We start from the raw sequence: 12,373 nt of genomic DNA, 5'->3' as shown, positions 1-12,373 counted from the left end.
GCTTAGGCAACATTGTTTACCTTGATGTTTTACACATGCACCATTTTACACTTTACAGTAAGATCCTCTTTTGCCAGTTATAGATGACAGTAAGTCATCAATAAATGGTCATGTATTTTACACTTTACAATAGGGACAGGCAGTTATGAATGTTAGTAAGTCATTAATAAGATTAATTAGTAGTAATCAGCAACTGGATCTTGCCAAGTCCACATGAATGTATGAAAGATTGGTTATAATTTGTTCATAATCGTTCGTAATTATTTGAAAACTGTTTACAACCTAATTAAGAGCCTAATTATAAATCATTTATAGGGCAATCTTAATGTGAAATGGTCTGGCACCTCTATGACACAAATTTGCCTTGTTTTTTCCCAAAAAACTGAAATTCTGTATTTTGCTTTTGATTTCACTCTTACACATTCAGCGAGGACAAGAAATTGAATGTGTCCATCTCCAAGAGGGGGGGGGGGGGGCAGGAGAGCAGGGGAGGGGGGGGGGGGGGCGAAGAGGCTACAGAGAAAGAGGGCAGGGAACGAGGGGGAGAGGTGGAGAGGAGGGGGAGATTGTCACACAGAGCGCATGAAGGGGAGACCAACAGAGTGAGAGCGACCCGCAGCCAGTCCACTCACTGATGCCCTGATCCTTCCTTCACCAGAAACGCAGAGACTGAACCTCTCCAAACTGCACGCATCTCGGCGCTAACTCACTGTTCAGCGCTCACAACATCTGGAGGAGGACTGGAAAAGCCCGACGCTGCCCGCAGCCGCACGTTTTTTCTTTTCCTTTCTTTTCTCTCTTTTTTTTTTCCTCCTGCGCGACCAGGAGAAAGTGCCGCCGCGTCCTTGAAATCATAAGTTGAAAGAGTAGAGGGAGAGTGAGAGAGTTGCCTGACGGGGGGATAAATCTCGCTTTGAGCACAAGGTAAGTGCCTGATACTGCGTGATAACACAAGTCATTACAGCTTCATTTGTTTTAATTGGCTTAATTGGTGATTTGATTGCCATGTGTTCTGTGAGGCTTCGCGGTAGTTAGTTGACGGAACTTCTGCGCTCTCGCTTGAAAACTGTTCTCGCTTTTGAGCCGATGTAAAAAAAAAAAAAAAAACAAACTGAGAAATGTTTAAGTCTTGGGATGTAACAGGTCCAAATCTTGTCTTTTGCGCTTTTATGTCCTGCAAAAAGTCTGAATTGTCACTTAATTGCAATATGGGTTGTATTTGTGCTGTCAAAATGCTGAGTTAAAGTGTTTTTAAGTCGATTTAGTGTCACTTTAGTGCACAAACTTTCATTCTTATCCTGGTTAAATTTAACAGCAGATGTTTTAGTTTGTTAATCGGTTAAAACGACTCATTTAGTTAAAAATAAAAGTGAATCATATGCGCCCAAACTTAACTTTATTATTTTTTAACTTTTCTAAGAACCCACGCTGATCTTTTTCTACTTTCTAAATTTCAGCTTAGGAAACAGAAAATGGGCCAATTACATTAAGCATTTTTTTTTTTTCCGTTTCTAAAATATTATTGTTCAACCGTTTTCTTGCTGTTTTAAAGAAACTACAATTAATTGAAGTCAGTTAATGCTTTGATGTTTTTTTGCAGATCGTTTTTTCACATTTATAGCAGAAATGTTGAGAAACTTGTATTCCCGGGATGTTTATTCTACTTGAATGAGGCCCACCACAGATTTTATTTTATTGGACACAATCAGTATTTGCATTTTATTGATTTACCGGGACAATTAATTAATTACAGAGAAGAACAAAAAGAGGAGGAATTGTTCTTTTTTCCGAACATGTTTGGAGGATTTTCCCCAAATCTAATTGCTTATACCTCACTGTTAAATTTATCTTTTGCAGGCTTTGGCTACGTGTGTGTTTTATTGGCAATTTATTCTGTCGTAATTATTTACAGGCACAGTAGGCCTCCTCCAGCCCCTTTTCTATTGAAATTAGTCCAAAATGTAATTGTAAAAATGCCTCTGGAGTTGCAACAGTGGGTGTGTAAATGAAGACATGAAGATTTTGGCATTTGGATCAAAAAAGAAAAATTCTCTGTAAACTTAACAGAATAAGGTTAATAATCTTTTCTCAGCCTGAATAAAACACATTTTGTCTTCATAAGACAGTTCAAATTAATTATTATAATCCAGTAATGGTCTAAAGAAAATAATTACTTTTTGTGTGCCATATTTGAAGGAAAAAAAGAGCATCTTTTGAAACAGTTTCTTTTCTCGTTGTGTCGTTACACTCCTCCTCAGCTCTCTCTTCTGACTCTGCGTCTCCTCTGCGTCTCCTCAGGACCACTCACAGGGAGGTGAATGGACCTCCACCGCCCCTTCAAGATGGACAGCCCCTCCTACCTGCCAGCTCCACTCGCCTCCCCCGCCCTGATGGTCCTCGCCTCCACCGCCGAGGCTGGCCGAGATGCCTCCGTCCCATGCCAGGCTCCCAGGCCCTTCGGCGTCCCCGCCTCGGTGGAGAAAGACCTCCACCTCCCATTCCCTTCGGCCTCTTACACCTTCACCTCCATGTATCAGCGCCAGGGCCCCATGTCGGGAACCTTCCCCTCCCGAGACTTCCCGGCCTCCCTGCTCCATCTGCACCCCCAGTTCACCCCGCCAAACCTGGACTGCTCCACCCTGAGCATGCTCAACCACAGTGGTGTGGGCGCCTTCCGACCTTTTTCCTCCCCACAGGAGGATAGGGAGTCAGGGGTGTACCAGTCGGCTTTCACCCCCGCCAAGAGGCTGAAAAGCTGCTTCCCAGACGTGGAGGGGAAGGAGTTTGACTTCGGCTCCCCTGGAGGCTCCCTCAAAGCTGGGGATGACTCAGGGAGGAAGCTGTTCTCCATGTCCGGCCTGTTGTCTGATGGAGAGGCATCATCGAGCCCAGAGGAGCGCAAAGAGCACAGTGAGTATACACTCGAGTCAGGGAAACACACAACACACTCGTCTCTACGGCTGGGTATTGTAAAAAAAAAAAAAATTCAATACCAGTAAAGAAACCTTTGCTTTGATACCAGTTCCTGAACAATGCTTTTTTTCAATGCCAAATCCATTTGAATAAAAGAAAAATAAATTACACATTATGGTACAATTACTACCTTTAAAGGGACAATTATCCCCCAAGTCAAAAATACATATTTTTCCTGTTATCTGTGGTGCTGTTTATCCATCTAGACTGTTTTGGTATGAGTTGCAGAGTTTTGGAGATATCCTTCTCTCCAGCCAGATGGCACTCAACTTGTGGCATTCAAAAAATACATCTGACAAACTTAACAGCATTTTCTCTTTCCAGAAATCATGACTCGGTTACTCAAGATAATTCACAGACGTTGTTGTGAGCAGTTTGATGTAGGAAGTACTTTCTCTCGGAATTTACGAGAACGACTTTCTTTTGAAAGTAAGATCATGATCTCTGGAAAGAGACATTGCTGTTTAGTTTGTTTTTTTTTTGCTGGTTTGAGCACCAGATGCCAAGTGCCATTTAGTCCTATTATATTGGAGAGAAGGCAAACATCTCTATGTCAGATACCTCCAAAACTCGGCAACTCAGACCAAAACAATCTAGAAGTAAGACGAAAAATACATGTATTTTTGATTTGAGGGTGAACTGTCCCTTTACAGGAAGAACTGGCGGTAAACCAGAAGAAAAATCAAAGATCCCCCCTGTCTCTGGACGTACCGTGGTGTTTTTCCTGCATGCCTCTACGACGTGAAACATTAGACAGCCAATCACAAGCATTATTATACCTTGGTACAAGCATGCTGTGTGTTCAATGGCGCAGTGACACTGATTAGATTAACTCCTTAGGTATTGAAATTCTGTATCGAATGACAAGGCATTTTTCGATACTCGATGGTACTGATGGATTCCAGTCGGTGCCATAAAAGTATCAAAGTTCCTTAGTCGTTTCTCCACACAGCCACTCATGTCACATCTTTACAGTGTGCAGAGTTTAATTGGCACATCAAAGACTTCGCTCACCTTGACACGACACGGCAGATGAGATTTACATCTCCTCTACAGCTGCATCGACTAATGGTAACAAATTGAAAGGAGTCTTTGTGAGTAAAAAGACGTATGTGGAAATATTCTCCTTCCTTCTTGCGCACTCTCTAGTCTTTATCGTCTAGTTGGACAAAGTGTTTACAGCGACTTTACAGCTGCGACCGACTCTGACACAAATAAATTGAATAGTGTCACTCGTTCAGCTTAGTGATCATTAGCCACATATGACCATTAGGCCTATTGGAAGTCAGACTTTTCTCAGCGGCTGAGGAACACAAATACATCGTGTGGAGCGTGTGGAGGGGTTGACACAGGAGGAGTGAGAGTTGGAACGAATGACACCCTGTCAGAGATAACGAGGTGGCAGAGATAGAGAGGAAGGGATGGAGGAGGAGGAGGATAGAGGGAGAGAGACGCGGCGATGCGCCTCAGCCTCAGCTTCCCAACGACAACCCCTCAGCTCAATATGGCCGCCCACACCAGCCGTCTGATTTGTTGACAAATGAGTGGGAGAGGTGTCAGTCAGTGCGGCGCGGAAAGGGAGAGACGCTCCTCATTACTCCTGGGGATAATTGCCCAACGACGCGGGGGCACAACACTCGCCTCAGAGGGAGAGGGAGGGGGGGGGGGGGGGGAGCCGGAGTCATGGAGGCAATGCTAGGCATGATGGGAAATCAAACCCCCTCAGTGGCGGTCGCCAAGGGGAGCGCCTGACAGATGAAAGGGACCAGAGGAAGACAGAGAAAGAGCACCCAAAGGCTCGGCAGATCAGAGGGGGACACCATCGAAAATAATGACAATGAGAAGGGAGAAAGGAGGGGGGGAGATGGAGAGAGGCGAAGGCAGGAGGGGGAGACGCTGATACACGCTCTCATACATATCACCTAAAGGAAACTTTCATCCCACACATAAAGGGCGGGAGCAGGGACGAGTTGTCTTAAGAAAAGTTTGGATTGTGTGTGTCTCCATGCATATGTGTGCGTCTTTGTTGAAACTTGCTGATTTTGTCGCCGGTTGGTGGCAGTGTGTGTGAGTGACAGGGCCAGGGAGGCGGAGTGGCAGCAAGGAATCTCAATATGGAATTTTAATAAGGACGGGAAAGGAAAGAGATGCCAGGCGAGCCCGCGTGCTGGTGTGAGAGGTGTGTCTGTCTGACAATGTTTGCTCTGTGCACTCGAGCATGCGTGCTCCCCTCACCTCCATGATTTTGGGAATCTCATTTGGGGAATGTTGACAAGGACAAAAGATGGGGCGGAATAGAACATGGAGAGCTTCTCCGTCTCTCCCTCCTCCCCCCAAAAAATGAGTTTGGGAACCAAAAAAAAAAAAAAAATGGATTCGTGCACATTGGAAGCTGCTTTTCCAGCTTTATCCAATTAGATTGGAGCTCAGGCAAACTAAGAGCTTTAATGCAATTGAGCTCCCGGCACTTTTCTAAGTCTGACATACACTTGTTCCTCTTGACTGGGTAACAGACAGTCACTTCAGGACCAAAAGTCTTAAGTGTTAAGCTTGAAATCTTCTTGGGATGTGAGAGTGTGTCTGCTCCTCGCATACTGCCGCAGCGATGACAATGCAAATACTCACTGAAGTACAAACTAAGCCATAAAAACCTTCTTTAATACTTTTTAACTTTTCTTTATGACTGAAATGACCTTCTGTGTTGGGTTTGCATGTTCTCCCTGAGTCTGTAGAAGTGCTTCAGCAGTGGTGGAAGAAGTACTCAGAGCTTTTACTTAGATAATATAATGTAAAAGACATAAAAAGATGAAGTAGATAACATGGGAAAGACTTGACAACCGAAAAAAGGTGAGGTTCAGTTAGCTTTGCACAAAAACAGCCGTAGAAATATCCTTCAGATGGCTGCTTTTTACTTCTGTACTTCAGATCCTACACTTCTTTACTTTTGCTTTTAGTAAAGAAGTCGAATCCGTACTTCTACTTTTAAAGAATCTTATTTTTTTATGCAAGTATGGGTACTTACTTGAATACTTTTGTTACCTCTGCAAGTGAAAGTCTTGCATTGAAAAAGTAGGTTACAAAAGTATGAGTATCAAAATATATTAATATAAGTACCAAAAGAAAGTAAAGCACTAATTATGCATTTATTATAACAATTTTCAGAATAATGTATGTTATCTTATTGAATTATAATTTTTGATGCTTTAATGTGTTCATAGCTTTAAAGTTGAAGCTGGTAAATGTGGTAAATTTTTATTATTTTATTATATACATTATATATTACTTTATATACTGCTGGATAGCTTGTGAATTGTACCTGCTGGGACCAATACAACCTTAGAGTTATAATAGTATTTACTTATCGATTATATTTTGTAATCCAATTTTATTTAATCTAAATATGCAAATAGACTACTAACTATAGCTGTCAGATGAATGTAATGAGGTAAAAAGAGGAATGTTTGCCTCTGAGATGTAGGGGATTAGAAATATAAAGTAGCAGAGAATAGACACACTCAAGTAAAGTAAAAGTACAATAAATTTGTACTTCAGTACAGTGCTTGAGTAAATGTATTTAGTTACTTTCCACCACTGTGCTTTGGTCTCCCTTTGAAATATACAGTGTGCAATATGCGCTGTCCTTGAGACCCTTAATGGGGTGAAGAAAAACAGCCCCCCAAAAAACCTTTAGGGTGCTGTCCTTAGGCAAGGCGCTGGGGTCACTGCACTGTTGCTGCCCAGACGCTTCTAAATACTTAGAAAGTGTAATTTGACTTAAGATTCTTACATCACGTTGAAGTGTTTTTTAATCTAAGATGAAATAATGATGCTTGTGTAAAACTTTTCGGATTGCATTTGACTTTTTGACGCCACATTCAGGACTGAGCACAGGTACCACAGCTGTTCTACACACCATGCAGGTAGGGAACCTCCTCCCACCTGTGTGTCATTGCCGGTGGACATGTTGTTTTGTCCACTTAGTGTCTTTCTTCTTTCGATTTTCCCCCCCAAGACTTCCCTCTGTTTTATCAGGGAAGGTCTGAGACGCACGGTGCGCTCTGACAGCTGTTCAAACAGCCACGCTCGCTTTCAAAGGGCAGATGTCTTCACTGAAGCGAGTCATGCTTATTTTCCTCAGGGAGATGCTTTCCGCTCCAGGCCAGAGCTGGAACTAAAATGGTTCTTTACCAGAAACACAAGTTGGGAAACCAGAGGAGTGAAGTGGCAAAACACACCATGGCCAGACGCTGACGGAGTGGTGTGTGTGTATGTGTGTGTGTCTGTGTGCATCTGTATCTTATTGTGGTGGCAAAGTGAGTGAGAGCTGTGATAACTGGAGCCAGATGTTTGAGAGCCCCTGTGATGTGATACTTGTAACACGCCAAACTCCTGGATGTGTCTGTCAGAGAAGTGAAAACGTTCACCTGCAGAGTGGACAGAGATAGTCATCTGTTGTCTGACAGGCAGTAAAGCAGAGAGTTCACTTATTTAGTATAGCTTGTCGTTTTCTCTTCTCTTCTCTTCTCTTCTCTTCTCTTCTCTTCTCTTCTCTTCTCTTCTCTTCTCTTCTCTTCTCTTCTCTTCTCTGCACCAGTTCTAAGTGATATCAGCACTGCTTACACAGATCACAATGGTAGCAGGGTCCTGTTTGTCACTGGCAAATTGCAGTTAAACTTGCACGTCTCTTGCATGCTCATGCATGGATCACCACAAATGTACTGTTTGTGTTGACACGTGAAACATGTTAAACTTAACGGAAAAGAATAATATCTCATGTTGCAGCTTGCATGTTGCAGATTTGATGAAACACTCCCCCTGCCGACAACGCTAATGCAAAACATATCTTTATAGGTTTAGTTGCAATTTCTATCTGACATATTCTCAATTTGCATTGCTAACATAAAACTGGACAATTGAAGAGATTCACACACATAAATGGCAGTGCTGTCTTTCTAATTTGTTATTATTTTATTTATTTTTTAACTACAATTTAATCTACATCTGTTTCCTGTCATGCATGTTAGTAGTTAGAAATATCCAGATCCTTTACTTATGTAAAAGTAGCAATTCCTCTCTGAAAATAATCTATACACTAGAAGTAAAAGTCCTGCATTGAGAATATAACTTAATTACAAGCACATAAATTTTATCATAAAATATACGTATTACTGATGTATTCTTGAGAAATGAGCATTTTACTGAGTTGGGGCTGATGTAACTAAATTTGTCATGTGTGTAGTAAAAACTACAGTATTTCCCTCTGAACTGTAGTGGAGTACAAGTGTAAGGTAGAATAAAATGGAAATGCTAAAGTGCAGGTACCTCAAATTTGTACTTATATTAATACTTAACTTGAGTGAATGTACATTCTGCATTCTTAGATTGTACCTCTGCCTGCCAGCCATCTGTTGTTCATGACTTTTAACTGAAGAAAATGTTGATTAGACAAATCAGTCTGCCTTTGTCAGCGCTAATTCTTTGACATTGACTCGGTGACCTCTACATTTCAAAATATCACCTTTATAAACATCAGTCTCATCGGCTGTACAATATATTGTACATGCACAATGAATGTGAGTGTTATCATTTATTTGTATGTTGTAATCTACTTTGATAAGGTGAAACACGAAACATTAGATAGACCTTGATCTTCTGAGCAAGTGAGCAACTCTTGACCACATTAAAATCTGTGCATCAGCCCTTTAAATCAGTCACGAATCGTTGAGGTCTTCTCTTACTGGGATGAGGAGGCACTGAGAGACTCGCCAGATCTTCACCTGAGTGTAAAGAAATCCTGCAGGAAGTTAATAGAGGGGAAACATGTAAGCGTAACACACACTGAGGATTCTCCACCAGATGCGCTCAGAGCGTAAGTGTCCCCCACGGTCGGTTATTCATGGGTTGTTAGCGGACTAGTGCTGCGCCCGAACAGAATCAATATTACATAGATTCATCTTAGATTTGGCACGTAGATTATCTCAGTGGTGAAGTTTGATGGGTTTGAGCTTGTTCCAGACACAGCTTACATGCTCTGTGTGTGTCTGAAGGTGGGTGTATGCGTTTAGACGGATGTGACTTAGATTTAAATATATGAAAACCTCATATCTCCAAACTGTCAAGTTTTCAGGAGTTAAGGGAAGCAGTGTTGTTTCTAGCTTGATGGTTTAAATATTCTATTGTTTGCTGAAGCTAAATATGGCAGAATTAACCCATGGAGGAGTGTATGGTTATTCAGTCATGAAATCATGAAAATCATGAAGATTATACTGTTAAACAGTTTTCACCCACCAGCAGTGCATGTTTTTGCATATTTTTCATACACTTACTTATGAATATAAGTTTGTATGGTCTATTGACAACACACACGCACATGCACACACACGCACGCACACACGCTTGGCCATATACTCTATTTGTGTGTACTGATTTGATAACGGGGGGTGTCTGCGCGCTGTGTTTTCTGTGTAGCAGTCGTTGACAGCCGCTCGTATTGAGTGGAGCTTCCTGTTGAAAGACACAGTGTTTACATCCCACTGGCAGACCACAGGAGATCAATAGCAACCACTCGATGCTCATGCATACACATATAGTATCTGCTGCTCGCTATTATTCCCAGGGTGTACACTCCTTATCAGGCGGACCTGCATGTTCACTTCACGCATCAACAGTTGCACTCACCATATGCTTATGTCTAGTTTTTTATTTTCTTATTTTGTTGCTGTTGTGATTTTGTGTTGGTGTGATCTGGCACGAACAAACTAAAGAGAAAAAAACTGAAGTAATGTTGTAATGTTAAGGTTTAAACATGAACGACATGGCTGGTAATGCTGGAAGATAGAAGCACAGAAAGAATAAGATGAGACAACAAGCATCCAAAGTGACAGACACAAAGCTTTTGGTCAAGCGAATTCAGAGCCATAGAGAAAAAGAAATCATGAAATTGTAAAATACGAGAGTCAATTTGAGTCATCTTTAAGCAAGTTTAATACCCACAAACATTAAAAGGATAGTAAGATTACTTCAACTAGAGTTGTCTGAGGTACTTATAAATAGTCAGTGTATTACCTGCAGTAGATGCTGGCCAGCACATCCCTAGTTTGGAGAAGCAGAGAGGAGTACCAGCACAGAAATTAAGCAAAATACTGCTGTGGACAGGCAGAGCTACAAAATTTTCAGTCATATTTTAGCCACATAAAACAGGCCCACCTAAAAAAAAATCAACATCAGTTTAAGAGCATGCTATATTTAGAATATTTTCCCAGCTTTACCTTTCTCTCAGACAGCCTTTTCTGATGGGAAACCACTGTTGTGTATGGCAAATATCATGGTCTCTTGCTCAACCAAACTCCTTTTGCAAAAACAGTACTTTTATTTTGTAAAACATGGGAGTTGCTGTCTTGATTTGTCAGGGTTTTTTGTGTTATTTTGTGATTGGTGAATCCAAACTTACCTTTTAAAACACCAGAGTCTCGCAATAAAACAAATAAACTAGCCGACTGGGGCAGTGGTTGACCAGCAACTTATGTGCTCTGCAAGGTAAAATTACTGATTTCGCATATGGAGTTTGGTTGGTTTGGAGAGAGAGATATTTGGCTTATATAACAGCTGTTTCCCATTGGAAAGAAAGAGGTGAAAATATTTTAAATATATTGTATACTTACACTTTTTTTTAGGTGACTTCAATGCATTTTGTTGCCGACCCTGTCTACAGCAATATATTGCTTTGCTTCCTACGCTGGGATTCCTGCTGCCTCTCCAAAGGGGGGCTTCTACCATGATCTACTGTAGGTTACACACTGTGGATAAGTACCTCATACAACCCCACTTTCAATAATCTGACCTGTCCCCTTCAGAAATAATTTCAAAAACTATGTCATGAACTCATAAAATAACAGAGAATAAACGTGAAAGTCAAGATATAAAACTCTTGTTTCCTGACAGAAACACACACTTGCAGCCAGTGTCGTTCAGTCTGTATTTGAAGCTACGTCGTCCCAGATAAGTGACATCTGCACCCATCTCTCATACTGACTGACCACACTGGTAGTCTTGTTCTTTATTTCAAACAGTCAACAGGGAGGAAGCATTACAATATTAATGGTGGTTGCGTTTGATGTGAGAGCACGCCGCGGTTGACTGTTCCCCCTCCTGTTGTGATGGTAGTTTGTTCTCCTAATGTTCTCCCAAGTAAAAGAGGCTTTCATCCTGGCAGGAGGGGAAAGTCTTCTTTCCCTTCATCTTGTACGGGCTGGAGAGATGGGAGCATGGAAGTTTACGTGTTATTGTGTATTTGTGGATGCAGTGTGTGTGTGTGTGTGTGTCTGCACGCCGATGCGTCTTCAGAAGTTTCAGAGCGCCGGGCTCTGGGACCACACGGCTTGTTGGAGACAGACAGGATATCTATAAGTCTGGCAGGAGGTCTTTACAGTAGCATGGGGAAATCTGTGTGTGGGGGTCTTTTTGTGGTGACCGTCAGCACCTGTTAGACAGTCAACACAACATTCTGAAGAAACATGAGTCATTACACATCTTGCAGTCGCTCCATCTGCCTCTATCGCCCGCTGTGATCGGTCCACACCAACAGCGCTGCTTCTGTGTAAAGAGACAGAGAGGCAGGGAGACGAGAGAGGGTCATAATGAGTGCAGGGCCCAGGGGTCGTTAAAACAACAGCCTTGTTTTAACAGAGGCCATCTTTCCTTCTTCCACTCGCTCCATTTTCCCTCATTCTGCTTCTCTCTCTACGCACCTGATCGACTTGCATCACAGCAGCCTCTGATCTCACATCAAAGACCTGGTTCATGTGTGTGTGAGCGTGTGTGTGTGCATATAGGAAGGGCTCGGGGTAAAGGCGGAGGGGGTATTTCTGTAGATTGAATCGTGTGTTGGTAAGAAGTGGCACACACATGCACACAGACTCACATCCTTGGTGAGTCCCCGGAGCCTAACAAATCAGTCAGGCAGATAGAGAGGGCAGGAAGGCCAAATGCTGGGGTTAAACACATGCTGCTGAGGAGCAGCGCAGACAGACAGCGAGACCACACCAATCCTGCACGCCTGGATGGCAGCCAGGAACCTACACACACACACACACACACACACACACATATATATTTATACTATATACAGTTTGTATGTGTGTGCTTGTCTTGTGTCACACACAAACCTTATTACAGCGTGTCACTTGTGCTCGTTGCAAGTCTCCCAGCTGTGAAGGAGCGCTGACAAAAGCCAACACGTCAAAGGCATGTCAGGCGTGATAGCTGCACCTCGCAAACACAAGACGTCCCGATATCATTCAGTGACTTCATACAGAGGGCTTGGCAGCAATTCTAGATGATCAAAAGTGCATTTTTTGTTATTTTTTTTAACATTTGAATAAAATGAAGACGTGTATGTATA

General features: G+C 42.3%; 1 protein-coding gene across 1 annotated transcript in view; it reads left to right on the top strand.

Moving 5' to 3' along the window:
- The first annotated feature begins 569 nt into the window (after positions 1-569).
- rnf220b (ring finger protein 220b) overlaps positions 570-12,373 on the top strand; it is a 40,625-nt gene continuing 28,821 nt past the window's right edge. Inside the window, exons 1-2 of the mRNA XM_084723415.1 lie at positions 570-924; positions 2,259-2,910. Coding sequence (XP_084579541.1) covers positions 2,319-2,910 — 592 coding nt within the window. The 5' untranslated portion in view covers positions 570-924; positions 2,259-2,318. The remainder of the gene's footprint in view (positions 925-2,258; positions 2,911-12,373) is intronic.

This window comes from Lutjanus erythropterus, chromosome 7, assembly GCF_056507025.1.
Source record: "Lutjanus erythropterus isolate fLutEry1 chromosome 7, fLutEry1.hap2, whole genome shotgun sequence".
NCBI lineage: Eukaryota > Metazoa > Chordata > Actinopteri > Lutjaniformes > Lutjanidae > Lutjanus > Lutjanus erythropterus.
Note: the sequence above shows the minus strand (reverse complement) of the source record. Positions and strands in the feature narration are given on the sequence as shown.